General features: G+C 36.4%; 1 protein-coding gene across 2 annotated transcripts in view; it reads right to left on the reverse strand.

Annotated features, from left to right (window-relative positions):
* SEC23IP (SEC23 interacting protein) overlaps window positions 1–16,674 on the reverse strand; it is a 70,351-nt gene that overhangs the window by 18,950 nt on the left and 34,727 nt on the right. For both annotated transcript variants that reach the window (XM_053692655.1, XM_053692656.1), the window contains exon 13: window positions 5,919–6,128. In XM_053692655.1, coding sequence (XP_053548630.1) covers window positions 5,919–6,128 — 210 coding nt within the window. The remainder of the gene's footprint in view (window positions 1–5,918; window positions 6,129–16,674) is intronic.

Raw genomic sequence — 16,674 nt, forward strand, 5'->3', positions numbered from 1 at the left:
CTGCGTTTGCCTTGTAACACTGGCAACTTAAATAAAACTTCTGTAAGAGTGGATGACATAACTGCAGCCATATCCTGCAGAGTAAATGAAGCAGACGCCGTTGAAGAACATGGCGTCACCTGTGCGGGCGTTAAAGGCTGTGACGCTTGGGGAGAAAGATGCGGCATACCCTGAATTTCATCAGTCTGAGGACATTCATTAGATACATCTTTATTAACAAAAATTTGTTCTTTACACTGTAAAGCCCTTTCAATACATGAGGGACAAAGTGTAACCGGGGGTTCCACAATGGTATCTAAACACACAGAACATGTAGTGTGTTCAAGATCATCCATGTTAACAGAAATTAAAAGTTACCATGATCGTGTCTTAAACAATAAGAAGCTAAACGTATAGCTAATAAAAAACGCGTGCACTGTATCTTTAAGAAACAAACTGTCCCAGCTTTAGCTTAGCGTTTGACTTAAACAAAAATATCAAAATACCCTTTGAGTATAAATTTTTATCCCACATTTTCCACAGATACACAATTTTAACGGTCACCTCGCCGCAGCTCTGCTGTGGCTCCTACCTGACTCCACTGACCAAGAATTCTCCGCTAAAACAGCGTGCCTAAGGTCGCTTGTCTATACTATCACAAGCGGACTTAGGAGCCGTAAAGAAAACTGTCCTTCTCTGCAAAAACTGCGTGGCTTAAGGCGCGAAAGTTAGCTCCACCCTTCGTGGGCGTACACAACATACCCAGGGAAAAACAACCGAGTACCGTCATATACCGGAGCCAGATAGAGTTATTTTATCTCCCTCCGACTCCGGTACTACTCCCAGCATCAGCCTCCTATTCACAAGGTCCCCCTGTAAGCATAGGACATGTAGTGAACTACGCACATAACCAGTGACTCGCCTGTTGCGTCAGCAATTGTGTCTAACGCAGCTCCCAGCGCATCTAAGTCTATTTGTTCCTACCAGATGAGTTGGGAAAGGTTTAACATGTTGGGATCCCCATTTACAATAAAATGACAGCCCACACATGCTACCAAGGGAAGCCCTTACCCGAGCCCCTCACAGAATAAAAAGGCATAGTACAGTCGGTTCTGGGATATGTTGCAGCGCCCCAGAGAACAAAGGACTGCACTTACCTCCATGCTGAGGAACAGCATGTAAATCTTACAGTGTCACGAGGTCAACTCTCCTCCTGAGGTCCTGTAAGGTAGAAGGGTCTTAGTATTCTATGACCGCACACAGAGAAGCAGCACAGGTGTGGGAGGCGCAGTGAAACTAAAATCCCCTAGTTCCCATAACCTGACAGGCTATTTCCAGATGCTTCTCTGTAGAAAAATAGTACCCTCTGCACCATTTGAAATAAAAAACTCTTGATTGAAGAATTCAAACTAACACCTCACTCCTATCACTAACACAGGCAAAGAGAATGACTGGGTTTGGGGGGGAAGAGAGGAGCAATTTATGCAGCTCTGCTGCGGAGCTCTTTGCCTCCTCCTGCTGACCAGGAGGAGATATCCCATAAGTAAGGATGAAATCCGTGGACTCGTCATATCGTGTAAAAGAAAAAATTTTGGATACATTTCTGTCTTTAAACAAAATTCATGGATAGGATTGCTTGTATTAAATGGATCACCTTTTAGTGGTATTATTTAAGCTTAACAGGATCTTTTTGTAAGTATTTTACTGTATATTTGTATAGGTTGAACTTAATGGACTTCTGTCTTTTTTCAACCTCATCGATTATGTTACTATGTAAGACGACTATCGCTTGTCGCAAATAACTTAAAATAAAGAAGATAGATCTGTAACCTTCAATCAAGTCTTAAAAGGGATACTAAACCCAAATTTTTTCTTTCATGATTCAGATAAAGCATGCAATTTTAAGCAACTTTCTAATTTACTCCTAGCATCAAATTTTCTTAGTTCTCTTGCTATCTATATTTTGAAAAGACAGGAAAGAAAGCTTAGGAGATGGCCCATTTTTGTTTCAGCACCTGGGTAGAGCTAAATGTAGCCACCAATCAGCAAGCACTACCCAGGTTCTGAACCAAAAATAACCCAGCTCCTAACCTTACATTCTTGCTTTTTCAAATATAGATTCCAAGAGAACGAAGAAAATAGGAGCAAATTAGAAAGTTGTTTAAAAATTGCATGCTCTATCTGAATCATGGAAAAAAAATGAGTTTAGTATCCTTTTAATGTAGTTTTTTTTTAAAAAAATGTGATTAGGTATATAGGTTTCTTATTGTGACCCGGTGCTAATATCAGCACACAATCTGGTAATACAAGTTAACTGTAAAAGATTTACCAAAGAATGTTAGCGCAGTCGTTTTTTTAGCACACACTATAATAGCCAAAATTACAATAAAGAGCAATGTTATAGTAGTGGGGGACTTTAATATGCCTGATGTAGACTGGGAAGCACCTGTTGCCAAATCAACTAGAAGTACATATATTCTGGATTCTTTACAAGGGGACTCTCTTGAGCAACTAGTAAAAGAACCAACATGTAAAAGGAACTATATTAGATTTAGTACTTACAAACAGTGATATCGTATCTGAGGTGTCTGTGGGTGAGAACTTAGGCTCTAGTGATCATCAGTCTGTATGGTTTAATATTCAGGCAAAGGTACTGTGCAACCATAGTAAAACAAAAGTCTTAGATTTAAGAACAACTGATTTTTCTTACATGGGTAGATACCTAGATTAATCTCTAAAAGGGATGGCACATATTACAGGAGTAAAAGAACAGTGGGGATATTTTAAAAATGCTATTCTAGCTGCAACTAAACACTGTATTAGGCTTGTTTGTAAAAGTAAAAGAAAACCAATATGGTTTTCAAGAGAAGTAGCACATGCCGTTAAGACAAAAAAGACAGTCTATAAAAAATTCAAGCTCACTGGCTAAGAAGAGAAAAAGGAAAAATGGAGAACCCATCAAAAGATGACAAAGCAGTTAATCAGAAAGGCTAAAGCTGATGCAGAAGAGAAATAGCACAATCTGTAAATAAATGGTGACAAAACCTTCTTTAGATATATCAGTGAAAAGAGAAAAACTAACAGAGGGATAGTTAGACTCAAGAATGATGATAGAGTATTGGAAGAAGCTAAAAAAAAATAGCAAACTGTTTAAATGATTACTTTTGTTCAGTCTTTACAACAGATGGTAAAGAAAGTGAGAGTCTATTAATGGATTTTACTGTAAATAATAATGAGAGTAGTACTTTTCTTTTTACAGAGGAAGAGGTTTCAAGGGCTTTATCAAAAATAAAGTAAATAAGTCTGTTGATCCATATAATATTCATCCAAGGGTTCTAAGAGAACTTTGATCCGTAATAGCTACTCCATTAGCTGATTTATTTAATCAGTCACTTCTAACAGGAGTTGTTTCAAAAGACTGGAAAATTGCCATGTAGTCCCTCTTCATAAAAAGGGGAGTAGGGAAGATTCTGCTAACTATAGGCCAGTCAGTTTGACCTTAATTGCAGGGAAATTAATGGAAACTTTTTTAAAGGAAAGACTTGTCTTTCCTTCAGACAAACAACTTAGAAGACAAAGCTCAGCATGGTTTCACTGCTGGAAGATCATGTCAGACTAATCTAATTGATTTCTTTGACCGTGTAACTAAAATAATAGGCCAGGGAGGACCCATAGATGTTGCATATCTAGACTTTAGCAAAGGATTTGACACCGTCCCACACAACAAACATATTCACAAAATGTATTGCCTTGGAATAGATGCTAAGATTGTTAACTGGGTAGAATGCTGGCTTAAAGATAGACAACAGAGGGTTTCAATTAATGGAGTACATTCAAATGAGGCACTAGTGGTGTTCCCCAAAGGTCAGTTCTTGGGCCTGTTTTGTTTAACATGTTCATAAGTGATATTGGAAGTGGGCTTAAGTGGAAAGTTTGCTTGTTTGCTGTTGATACAAAAATTTGTAACAGGGTAGATGTTCCAGGAGGGGTTGATCAAATGAACTGTTATATTAAAAAAAACTAGAGGACTGGTCAAATAAATGGGATCTAAAATGTAATATTACCAAGAGCAAAATTATGCATATAGGATCCAAAAACCCAAAGGTCAATTATATTCTAAATGGTACATTACTGACTGTAACTAAAGAAGAAAGGGACTTGGGAATTATTATTTTAGATGATTTAAATTATTTATTTATTTGGTACATAATGCAGCAGTGCAGCCAAATACTTGGTTGCATTGGAAGAGGTATTAGTAGCAGAAATAGCAAGGTTCTTATGCCACTTGACAGATCATTACTTAGACCAAATCTGGAATACTATGTACAGTTTTGGAGACCATATCTTCAGAAAAATATAAATTAACTAGAAGCTGCCCAAAGGAAGTCTACTAAAATGGTACATGGTCTAAAATATAAAAACGTACAAAGAAAGACTCTATGATCTAAATATGTATAGTTTAGAGGATAGAAGGGAAAGAGGTGACATGATAGAAACCTTCAAATATATGAAGGGGCTTAATAAAATAGAAGCTGAAAGCATGTTTTACAAAAAGATAAATGCCAAAACAAGGGGTCACAATCTAAAGTTAGAGGGTAGCAGATTCAGGAGAAATTTGAGGAAGCATTTTTTTTTTTTTACAGAAAGGGTGGTGGATTCATGGAATAAACTTCAATTTGAGGTGGTAAACACAGACTGTAAAGTCATTCAAAAATGCCTGGGACATGCATAAGGCTATCCTAAGGAAAATGTAACATGTAATATGACTTGACGGGCCTTTTTGGTTCTTATCTACCGTTAAATTCTATGTTTCAATGTACAGAATAGGGTGCTCTGTCATTAATCATATTACAAGTTGCGACTTATGTGTTGAGTGCAAGAACAACACAGAATAGCACTGAGAAGAGTAGAGCGACCAGGGATCTGAAGTAAATTATTAGGGCAAGAATAAAAGCATCTAAAACACATGTATAAAGTGTTGCAATAAAGTAATCACACCGTGCACAAATAAAGTGTGTGAATTTGTAAATCTGGAAAGCGCCTGCCGATTGGTATTGTTACATTGGACCATTTTTATGCTTCATTGGTAATCTAGACCACAATGATTAGCCCTAATTGTCAACCAAACAGTGATAAATACCTTTGATTGCTTTGTAATGTTTGTAGCACCCAACTAACCCATTGATTGCCTGTAACACGCACAAGTAGGGAGACAAATATGTGGAAAAGGAAGAGTAATAAGCCTGTGTGAGGCATGGAGATACAGTTGTTGGGTATAAGGGCGCGATTCTCAAAAACCCACCAGCATGGAGAGAAATCCTCATCTTACTGAGCACTATACTGTAAAGTGTTTTTCCATATAAATCATAATAGTGAACTCCCCTTAAAAGACCACTAAATACAGTAGAATTGTATAATTAACAAGTGCATAATAAAAAGACAACGCAATAACACTTACTCTGAATTTCACAAAAGCAGATTTTTTTTCTTGCAAATTTATTTTTTCTCCTATTTGCCAGCCCCCTGTACCATGTGACAAAGACCAGTCAATCACAGACTAGTATACATATACCCTGTGAGATTACGTACATGCTCAGTAGAAACTGGTGCATAAAGAAAAAAAAATCATGCAAAATTTGATAGAAAATTGAAATTGTGTGGTCTTTCTGAATCATTAAAGTTTAAATTTTGACTTGAGTGTCCCTTTAATGAAATGCACAGTTCCCAAGATAAACATTGCCTTTAAAACAATTCCTGAGGGGTCTTATACTGATGAGGTATTTTGCACAATCTCGCCAGACCAGAGAGCGCTAGAGAATCAGGCCCTAGCAGTAGAAGAAGCCTTACTGAGGGGTCATTTCAAAGTCAGACAAAGAGGTGCGATATGTCAGCACTGCATCATGCCCTTTACATTTTAGTGATTACAGCTAAAGCCTCACCTGTCCTGTCCCAGTCTCAAAATACTCATAATCCACATGGACAGATGATACTGAGGCTCCGACAGGAAGTTTCTTTTTAGGGGGTTCCAGCGCTCGATTGGAGGGATTCATTTTGGCTGCTGCCTGTTCAGTTCTGCCGATTGCTTCCTCCTGCGCTTTAGCTAATGCACTGAGAGCAGCTTTTTGTTCTGCGGCTGCTTTCCTTTGTGCCTAAAGAAAAGATAAAAAAGGGATATATATATTTGTTGTGTTAGGGATCAGACTTTAAGCAAACTCTCTAGAACTATTTGTCTAATTAAATCTCTGTGCTAATGCTAGGATTCTTTAACACCCCTGTTCCATGCCTCACTTAAAGGGACACTAAACCCACTTATTTATTTTATGATTCAGATAGAGCAGCAATTTTAAGGAACTTTCTAATTTACGCCTATTATAAAATGTTCTTTGTTCTCTTGCTATCTTTATTTAAAAAGCAGGAATGTAAATCTTAGGTTCAGCACCTGGGTAGCAATTGTAGACACCAATCAGCAAGTGCTATCTGGGAAAAAAATGGGCCGGCTCCTAAGCTTTCACGCCTGCTTTTTTAAATAAAGCTACCAAGAGAACAAAGAAAAATTGAGAATATGAATAAATTAGAAAGTTGCTACTCTATCTGAATCATAAAAGAAAAAATTTGCGTCTAATATCTCTTTAAGTAACCATGTAGTGTTGGCATCTGGAGGTAAACTAAACATTTTCGTATTTCAGAGTCAACACCCATTAAAGTGCCTAAAACAATCTTGTTGCTGTAAGGAACATAAATTACTAAGATTTTAATATAAAAAACCTATGTGTATAAAAAAGCCCTTTGTGATATAGTTTATATATTGTTCTTCTTTCTATCTGTACACTTGTGGGATTTCTAAATCTCCAGAGAGTTAGATGTGCATATGCCAGACATTATACACTAGATTTTTCTTTGCATAAATGTTTTGTAGAGGATCCATTTATATAGCCCATACAGTTGTTTTTAATTTTTTTTATAGTTTTGTTTACTTTTAAATAACATTGCTCTGATTTTCAGACTCCTAACCAAGCCTCAAAGTTTTAGAAAAATACAGAGGTATACCTACTCCAGCTTGCATCTGTTTGTGTAAAGGGTCTTTTCATATGCAGCGGAAGTGGGGGGGGGGGGGTGTCTGTTATTTCCCAATTGCAGTGGCTGTTCCAGCTGCCTATTTAACAGAGCTAAACCGGAAGCTTCTGCTGTAAGTAAGTTTTTAAACGGTTTTATACTGAATTTTTATATCAGTATCTGTGCATAATATTCCTTATAGTAGTGTCTATTACATGCAGTTATATGAAAATTGTTTGATCACCAAAGTAACTAATTTATCTGTCCCTAATTGGTCTCAGCAAAGTACTTAAAGGGCCACTAAACCCAAAATCTTTCTTTCATGATTCAGATAGAACATACACATTTAAACAACATTACAATTTACTTCTATTATTTATTTTGCTTTATTTTTTAGATATCCTTATTTGAAGAAAAAGAAATGCACATGGGTGAGCCAATCACATGAGGCTTCCATGTTCAGCAACCAATCAGCAGCTTCTGAGCATATCTAGATATGCTTTTCAGCTAAGAATATCAAGAGAATAAAACAAATTAGATAATAGAAGTAAATTAGAAAGATGTTTAAAATTGCATTCTCTTTCTGAATTATAAAATAAAAAATGTGGGTTTCGTGTCCCTTTAAGTCAAAAGGTTTAAAAAGCTATGTCTAGATTGTGAAAAGCAAACATTTTGCTAACAAAAGAGCAGTATATAACATTTATTTTGTACTGTATTGTTAAATTCTGAAATATAGAATTCCTACATAAAAAAAGTGTTCTATTTCCATTTAATCACAAGGGACACCACTTCTTTGTAACACTTCTATATACCTCAATATTTATAACAGATAATTCTACATCATTGTAAACACTCCTAACTGATAAAAACAATCTTTGTTGAAGTCTGTACAGATTTCAACTTCAATAGAATATAGATGTAGCTTCAAGACAATAAATTAAAGGGAACTGTGTTTATTCCACAATATAAATTCTGATGCAGGTAAATTTAAATTAGAGGTGCAGACCCTATAAATAAAAAACAATTTTATATTCAATAAAGAAAGAAAATGTAAGGTTCAGTAATCCTTGTAAAAAGATGGGGATTTCAGCACACTCATTACCCAAATACACTCCCAAACCAAAAGGGAGACCTTACAATTGAATGTTGCACAGGGGAACCTCAGCAGAGACGATGAATGATACTTCCAGACCACCATGAGTTTTGAAGCACAATGAATTTATTAAATACACATAAATAGGAAAAGAGAAAGAAAGATAAAAATAATATAGACTTTTCAATGAGAGACGTCTCTTATAGGGGAAATTAATATTGAGGAGCTTGATTTATATATTATATAGTTTAGATTATATCATTTACAGATGAAAACAAGCAAGACGATTTGATCAAAATAAATACAGGCACATCTAATAGAGGTGTTGTAAGTTCCCTCTTGTGAAATCAAGCTTTGCGTGTTCACATGTGTATGTACCTTATTGACTCGAATTAACCATATATATTTAGTTTTTGAGGTCACTACAGAAATCCTCGGTTACTTTTCATGGCAACATATCCCTTATTATAATCTGTGGGGTTGCCCTCTGATAGAGGTGTTGTAGGTTTCCTCTTTTCAAAACTATATAATATATAAATCAAGCTCCTTATTTTCATTTCCCCCATAAGAGACGTCTCTCATTAAAAAGTCTATATTATTTTTATCTTTCTCTCTTTTCTTATTTGTATTTAATAAATTCATTGTGCTTCAAAACACATGGTGGTCTGGAAGTATCATTCATTGTCTCTGCTGAGGTTCCCACGTGCAACATTCAATTGTAAGGTCTTCCTTTGGTTTGGGGGTGTATTTGGGTAATGAGTGTGTGCTATCTTTTTATAAGAATTACTTATCCTTACATTTTCTTTCTTTACTGAATATAAAATAGATGTAGCTTCAGTTCTGAAAAGAAAATAAATTACTTAAAAGGGACAATGTACTGTATATTTTCCAATGCTTAAATGCATTCCAGCTGATCCATTTTAGCTGCTGGTGCATGTGAGAGAGATGCGTGTGAGAGAGGGGAGACACAAGCCCATTTGAATACAATAAACTCTTATCAGCTACATGTCTATAAGACTATATTTTTTTATATACATTTTCAAGCCCTGTCTTGAAAAAATAAAAAAAGGATAAGTTATCAATATGATTTTTTTTTTTCAAACAAGCAGTGCCTTATACAGATTTGGTAGTGTGAATTATTCTTTATTGGCACAGAGATTGTGACTATTTTCTCTTTAATAGTTACAAAATTCCTGCTGGAGAAATAACCGAGTAGAACAGTGGCCAACACAATTTGTAGATTGGCAAATAGCGAACACTGCTGTACATCAGACATGAATTTTATATCCAAAGGGTTTTTAATGATTTCAATTATTAACATGTGCCAAATAAACAACTTCAAGAAGGGAAATCAATATAAATATATTAGTAAGGCGGTTAAAAAGCCAGGAAAAATAATGCTGGAAAAAGGTCAATGAAGCCAGCCAAGAGTTTCTGCACATAGCAACATATTATTTAAGGACAGTGTACCGTTTCATTGGTTTCCCCTTAATATGTATACAATTAGTTATACCAGCTGCATTGTATAAGTGTATGGGAAATTGCTACTTTACATTTTGCAAACATATATTTTCATTTATGAAATAGCAGTTTCTGTTAATTGAAACCACAACTCAATTAAATTAACTGAGCTTGCAGGGAGAGCAGACCTAATAAGCTTATCTCTATATTTACACAAAATCCTCCATGTCTTATCTCAATATACACAAGAGAGTGTGTATATTGAGAGTAATACTTAGGCCCTGATGATCGAAGCATCCACAAAATGGCAATATATTCAAAAGGGATATGTTGCGGGATCAAGATTGACTGAGATATTCAAAAGGGCTGAAACCAGTGTTAGAAGGCAGTCTCGCTGAGCGGCGTCATACTATACATCTCATCTCAGTGGGTGGTGTAAATGGCAGTTAGTTGGGGCTTGTGGGTATATTTATACATGTTCATATATGTATTTTATAGTATAATGCTATATGTATTTAAATTATTGTTCATTTAAAAATAGTGTTTTTTGCTTTTGGTGTGTTTTTTTTATTTTTTTTAGGAAGATTTCGTTTTGTGATATTAATATTTCATAGAAGACAGTAGCCGCAACTCTAGTTTTATTTCTTTATTGCCGATATAAGTTTTCACTGTTCTGAAAAAGTTATACTTAAAGGATTACTTTCGTTTAATATATACATACCAAATAATACAATATTCTATTAAATAATAATATATGAAAACTTACTGTACTTTATTTTAATAAAAACGAAGCATCCATACCTTTTATTTTCTATAATTATTTTGCAGTAATGACGTAAGCATATCCAGCCCACCGTTTTCGCCATTATCTACATAACATCACTAACCAATTATATTGCGTGCCTATGCATATAATTATTGGCAGAATCGTCACTAATGCGCATGCGCATAAATTAGTCTCTATCGCGCATGCGCATTTCTGATCACTGAAGCCCAAATTACCTCCTCCTCGCCTTATGTATCTGCAGATGGACGTTGGATGTGACGCTGCGCTAACTCGCGCATGCGCAGTATTTAACAAAGACGCCATGTTTCAACTGCAGTTGTCAGCACGGATTGGGAATCCGTAACGGCTGACTTAGAAGTAGGTTTGGAAATAATCAATATTTCCAATATTAATATTTTATAAACTAAACATATTTGGTAAAGAAGGTACTTTAGAAAAAGATATTTATATGTATATTACGATTGTATTGTGATTTCATTTCTGACTACAGTGTCCCTTTAATACAATGCAGTAGAAATAGTATAACACATTTGTTACAGTGCGGTTGCAATATTCTAGTATAACACATTCAGAAGAGAGAGCAATAAACAAGAAAAAAAAACTAGAAAGTTGCCGCTACCATCTATGAAATATTTATATCACGAAAACTAAATCTTCCAAAAAAAAAGAAGCAAAAAACATTTTTCAAAACACAATAATTTAAATACATATTATAGCATTATATAATAAACTACATATAAAGAAAACATTGTATACATGCGTATAATATACTCACATCTCCTTATAGGTTTAAAGTGATGGTAAATCTCGGCATTTAAAAAACACTAGGATTTACCATCAGCGAAAATAAAGTGGACTTTCAGTGCTAAACTCACCCTTTCTGTGCAGCGGCTCCTAGCTAAAGTCAACGCCTAAGGCCGCCCACAGCAGCACAGAAAGGGTGAGTTTAGCACTTTTTTTCACTGAAAGTTCACTTTATTTTCACTAATGGTAAATATTATCGTTTTTAAAATGCTCAGATTTACAATCACTTTAATAGTCCTTTTTTGTTTTGGTCTTTTTTAACAGTGGAGATCACAGACATAAATATATAGGGCCCCAATGTCTATCTACCTGTCAACCGTAATCCCCCATCGTTTTGAAAATTCTCAGATTTACAATCACTTTAATAGTCCTTTTTTGTTTTGGTCTTTTTTAACAGTGGAGATCACAGACATAAATATATAGGGCCCCATCCGATAAGCAGCGTCGCCCGCAAAAGCCGGCGACGCCGGTTTTTGCGCGGGTTTGCTATCCTATATACAGCGCTGCATATAAATGCGGCACGTATATTTCACCCATCGGACGTAGTTTTTTCACCTATAGACTATCATATAAAACCTGCGCAATTTGGTATCCCATATACAGCGCAAGGCCTTACGTGGCGAAAATGGAGAAATCTTACTCCATTTTCACCTCGCCATAAAATGCAGCCGTAGCAGGCCTTGCGCCGAGTATGGGAGCACCGTAACTCCCTAAAATGCCTGCAAAAAAAACCTAACACCTAACACATGCGCAATGTCTATCTACCTGTCAACCGTAATCCCCCACCGCAATACTTAAACTGTATTAACCCCATAAACCGCCGCTCCCGGAGCCCACCGCCACCTACATTATATGTATTAACCCCTAAACCGCCGCTCTCGGACCCCGCCGCCACCTACATTAAATTAATTAACCCCTAATCTGACCCCCCTACACCGCCACCACCTACATTAAATATATTAACCTCTAATCTGACCCCCCCAACACCGCCGCCACCTACATTAAATATATTAACCTCTAATCTGACCCCCCTACACCGCCGCCACCTACATTAAATGTATTACCCCGTAAACCTAAGTCTAACTCTAACACTCCCCTAACTTAATTATTATTTAAATAAATCTAAATATTATTATTAACTAAATTATTCCTATTTAAAACTAAATACCTATAAAATAAACCCTAAGATAGCTACAATATAATTAATAATTACATTGTAGCTATTTTAGGGTTTATATTTATTTTACAGGCAACTTTGTATTTATTTTAACTAGGTACAATAGCTATTAAATAGTTATTAACTATTTAATAGCTACCTAGTTAAAATAAAGACAAATTTACATGTAAAATTGGATCAGCCAATAGAATGTGAGGTCAATTCTATTGGCTGATCCAGCCAATCGTATTGAACTTCAATCCGATTGGCTGATTAAATCAACCAATCAGATTTTTCCAACCTTAATTCCGATTGGCTGATAGAATCCTATCGGCCAATCGGAATTTGAGGGACGCCATCTTGGATGACGTCATTTAAAGGAAAATTCATTTGTCGTTAGTCCATCGGCCTAGAAGGATGTTCCGCGCCGGAGGTCTTCAAGATGGAGCCGTTCCTCGACGGATGGATGAAGATAGAAGATGCCGCTTGGATGAAGACGTCTGCCGGTCCGGATGTCCTCTTCTGCCCGGATAGGATGAAGACTTCTGCCGGTCTGGATGTCCTCTTCTGGCCCATCGGATGAAGACTTCGGCCCGGCTGGGTGAAGACAGCTAAAGGTAGGGTGATCTTTAATGGGGTAGTGTTAGGTTTTTTTTAAGGGGGGATCGGGTGGGTTTTAGAGTAGGGGGTGTGTGGGTGGTGGGTTGTAATGTTGGGGGGGGGGTTGTTCTTTTTTTTTTACAGGTAAAAGAGTCGATTACTTTGGGGCAATGCCCCGCAAAAGGCCCTTTTAAGGGCTATTTGTAATTTAGGATAGGGAATTTTTTTGTACTATAGTTTAGTTTATGTAATTGTATTTTATTTTAGATAATTGTAGTTAATTTATTTAATTAATTTATTGATAGTGTAGTGTTAGGTGTATTTGTAATTTAGGTTAGGATTTATTTTACAGGTAATTTTGTAATTATTTTAAATAGGTAGCTATTAAATATTTATTATCTATTTAATAGCTATTGTACCTAGTTAAAATAAATACAAAGTTGCCTGTAAAATAAAAATAAATCCCAAAATAGCTACAATGTAATTATTAATTATATTGTAGCTATCTTAGGGTTTATTTTATAGGTATTTAGTTTTAAATAGGAATAATTTAGTTAATATTAATATTATTTAGATTTATTTAAATAATAATTAAGTTAGGGGGGTGTTAGGGTTAGACTTAGGTTTAGGGGGTAATACATTTAATGTAGGTGGCAGCGGTGTGTCAGATTAGAGGTTAATATATTTAATGTAGGTGGCGGCGGTGTAGGGGGTCAGATTAGAGGTTAATATATTTAATGTAGGTGGCGGCGGTGTAGGGGGGTCAGAGTAGGGGTTAATAAATTTAATGTAGGTGGCGGCGGGGTCCGGGAGCGGCGGTTTAGAGGTTAAACACTTTATTTAGGTGCGGCGGGGTCCGGGAGCGGCGGTTTAGGGGTTAATACTAGGATAGGTTTATTGCGGTGTGGGCTATGGCGGTTTAGGGGTTAAGACATTTATTATTAGGAGTGAGAGGGGGGATTACGGATATAGGGGTATACGTATCGGGTTTATTTTTGGGAGGCGTGTTAGACAGTTACGGGAGATTTAATATTTTAGTTACTTTTTTTAGGCGCAGGCAGTTTCTAAAGTGCCGTAAGTCACTGGCGACTCCAGAAATTTGTAGTTACCCTTATTTCTGGACATCGCTAGTTTATCCGACTTACGGCACTTTAGCAACTGCCGGCGGGGTATAAGTAGTACCCCGATGTGCAAGGTGAAACTACGGGTGGTGCGGGTTCCCTCGCTTGCGTCAAAAACTATGCCGTATATCGGATCACGACCATACACGTTTCATGGGAGTAACTTGTATTCTAATGTAGAAACATTGCCGTGAGTTTCTAATATTCAAAGCACTGTCCTCCATCTTGGATGCCCCTTTTCAGCCATATTAGTCTCGCCAGCATTTCAGTGGCGAGAACTTCCATTGTGATAAATCTACTGAATGTGCAGTGAAACAAATGACATTACTACACAGAAACTTTTTTTTAGGCCAGGGCCCACCGAGGGAGGGCACATCAAGAAATTGAACAGAATCCATAAGAATAGGAAGTACACCAAGAATAAGAAAAAGACCACTAGGGGAACTAGAGGAGGAAGGGGAAAGAATAGAAGCAAAAATACAAAAATATTAAGTGACAACAATGGAATCTTTAAGTGAGAAAAAAAATTAACTAAAATATGAAGAAAGAGTTTTGGGGTTAGGTCTATCGTTTGCTCCATCTAGAGAGGCTTATTTCAGGTAAAGATCAGCGCTTCACTTCATACATATATAAAAAATACAGTACAGAGCAAGTCATCCATCTCTGTTAGACACAATTAACTGGTTAACCACAGACACCAAGGTTTAAATATGTGCCTCTTTTAGTGCACGTGAGTTATTGTTGACTGGGCAATGCAGAAGTAGTCATTGTATGCTTTAAACAAATAAATTGGTATACCGTAATGGGTTACAAGCGTCTATGTGCACATAACACAGGAATACTCAAATACTGTACATCTAACAGGTTAACTTTAAAGGGACGGTCTAGTTAAAATTAAAGGAACACTGAACCCCATTTTTTTCTTTCGTAATTCAGATAGATAGAGCATGAAATTTTAAGCAACTTTCTAATTTACTCCTATTATCAAATTTTCTTCATTCTCTTGGTATCTTTATTTGAAATGCAAGAATTTAAGTTTAGATGCCGGCCCATTTTTGGTGAACAACCTGGGTTGTTCTTGCTGATTGGTGGATAAATTCATCCACCAATACAAACAAGTGCTGTGCAGAGTTCTGAACTAAAAAAAAAAAAGTCTAGATGCCTTCTTTTTCAAATAAAGATAGCAAGAGAACGAAGAAAGATTTATAATAGGAGTAAATTAGAAAGTTGCTTAAAATTGCATGCTCTATCTGAATCACAAAAGAAAAAAATTGGGTTCAGTGTCCCTTTAAACTTTCATTATTCTGCTAGAATATGCTATTTAAATAACTTTTCAGTTTACAATTGGCTTTGTTATATTATTATCCTTTGTTGAAGCGTACACCTAGTTAAAAGGGACAGTCTAGTCAATGAACTTTCATGATTCAGAAAGGGCATGCAATTTTAAGCAACTTTCCAATTCACTTTTATCATTAAATTAGCTTTGTTCTCTTGGTATTCTTAGATAAAAGCTAAACCTAGGTAGGTTCATATGATAATTTCTAAGCCCTTAAAGGCCACCTCTTATCTGCATGCATTTGACAGTTTTATAGAGCTAGAGGGCGTTAGTTTATGTGTGCCATATATATAACATTGTGCTCACGCCCGTGGAGTTACTTATGAGAGGGCACTGATTGGCTAAAATGCAAGTCTGTCAAAAGAACTGAAATAAGGGGGCAGTCTGCTGAGACTTAGATATAAGGTAATCATAGAGGTAAAAAGTATATTAATATAAAAGTGTTGGTTTTGCAAAATTGTGGAATGGGTAATAAAGGGATTATCTATCTTTTAAAACAATAACATTTCTGGAGTACCCTGTCCCTTTAAGATGATAGAAGCTTAGGAGCGTGCACAAGTCTTTATAAGTTTATGGCAGCAGTATTTGCAGTGCTCTCCCAGGAACCTTTTTAGCAGGTGCACCACCCGGCTGATTTTACTGACCACCCAACTAAAATTTTAGCCAATATTAGTCATTGGGCAAGATATATGAGGCAAATGCCCGATTGGTTGCATGCTCTCAGATTTGAGCCTGCAACTAATATTTATGAAGCAGCATTTTTAAAAAAGATGCTTCATAAACCTCCACCAAACTGGAATTGGTGTATGAAAATCACCCCTGATTCATTCGACCGCGGTGATTGACAAGCCCTACTCTCACGCAATTGGTTGCATGAGGGTAGGGGAGCAGTATTGCATGAGTGTTCCTTAGTGCAATGATAAATATGGGGAACACATTAACCAGACCAGAAAGGAGATATGGCTAAACCCCCTAATTTGAAGACATCTTGAACACATGGACAATGTAATATAAGTGTGATGCATGTAATACATCAGTTATACGCTCCTATGAATGATGACCTGACAAGTGCACACTTATCCTGCATTCTACTGACCTGCACATGTATATTTCTGCTAACAGTCATGTGCATGGGTTAAATAAAAATGCTGCCACACACACATCTGGCATTTATGACAAAAGTCACGCTGATATGTAAGTTTATTCCAGGTCTCACTTACCCTCCTACTGAGATCAGTGACTTTAGTGAGTTCATTGCATATATATTTATAAAAGTAGCAAAAA

The sequence above is a fragment of the Bombina bombina genome, chromosome 9, assembly GCF_027579735.1.
Source record: "Bombina bombina isolate aBomBom1 chromosome 9, aBomBom1.pri, whole genome shotgun sequence".
NCBI classification, from domain to species: domain Eukaryota; kingdom Metazoa; phylum Chordata; class Amphibia; order Anura; family Bombinatoridae; genus Bombina; species Bombina bombina.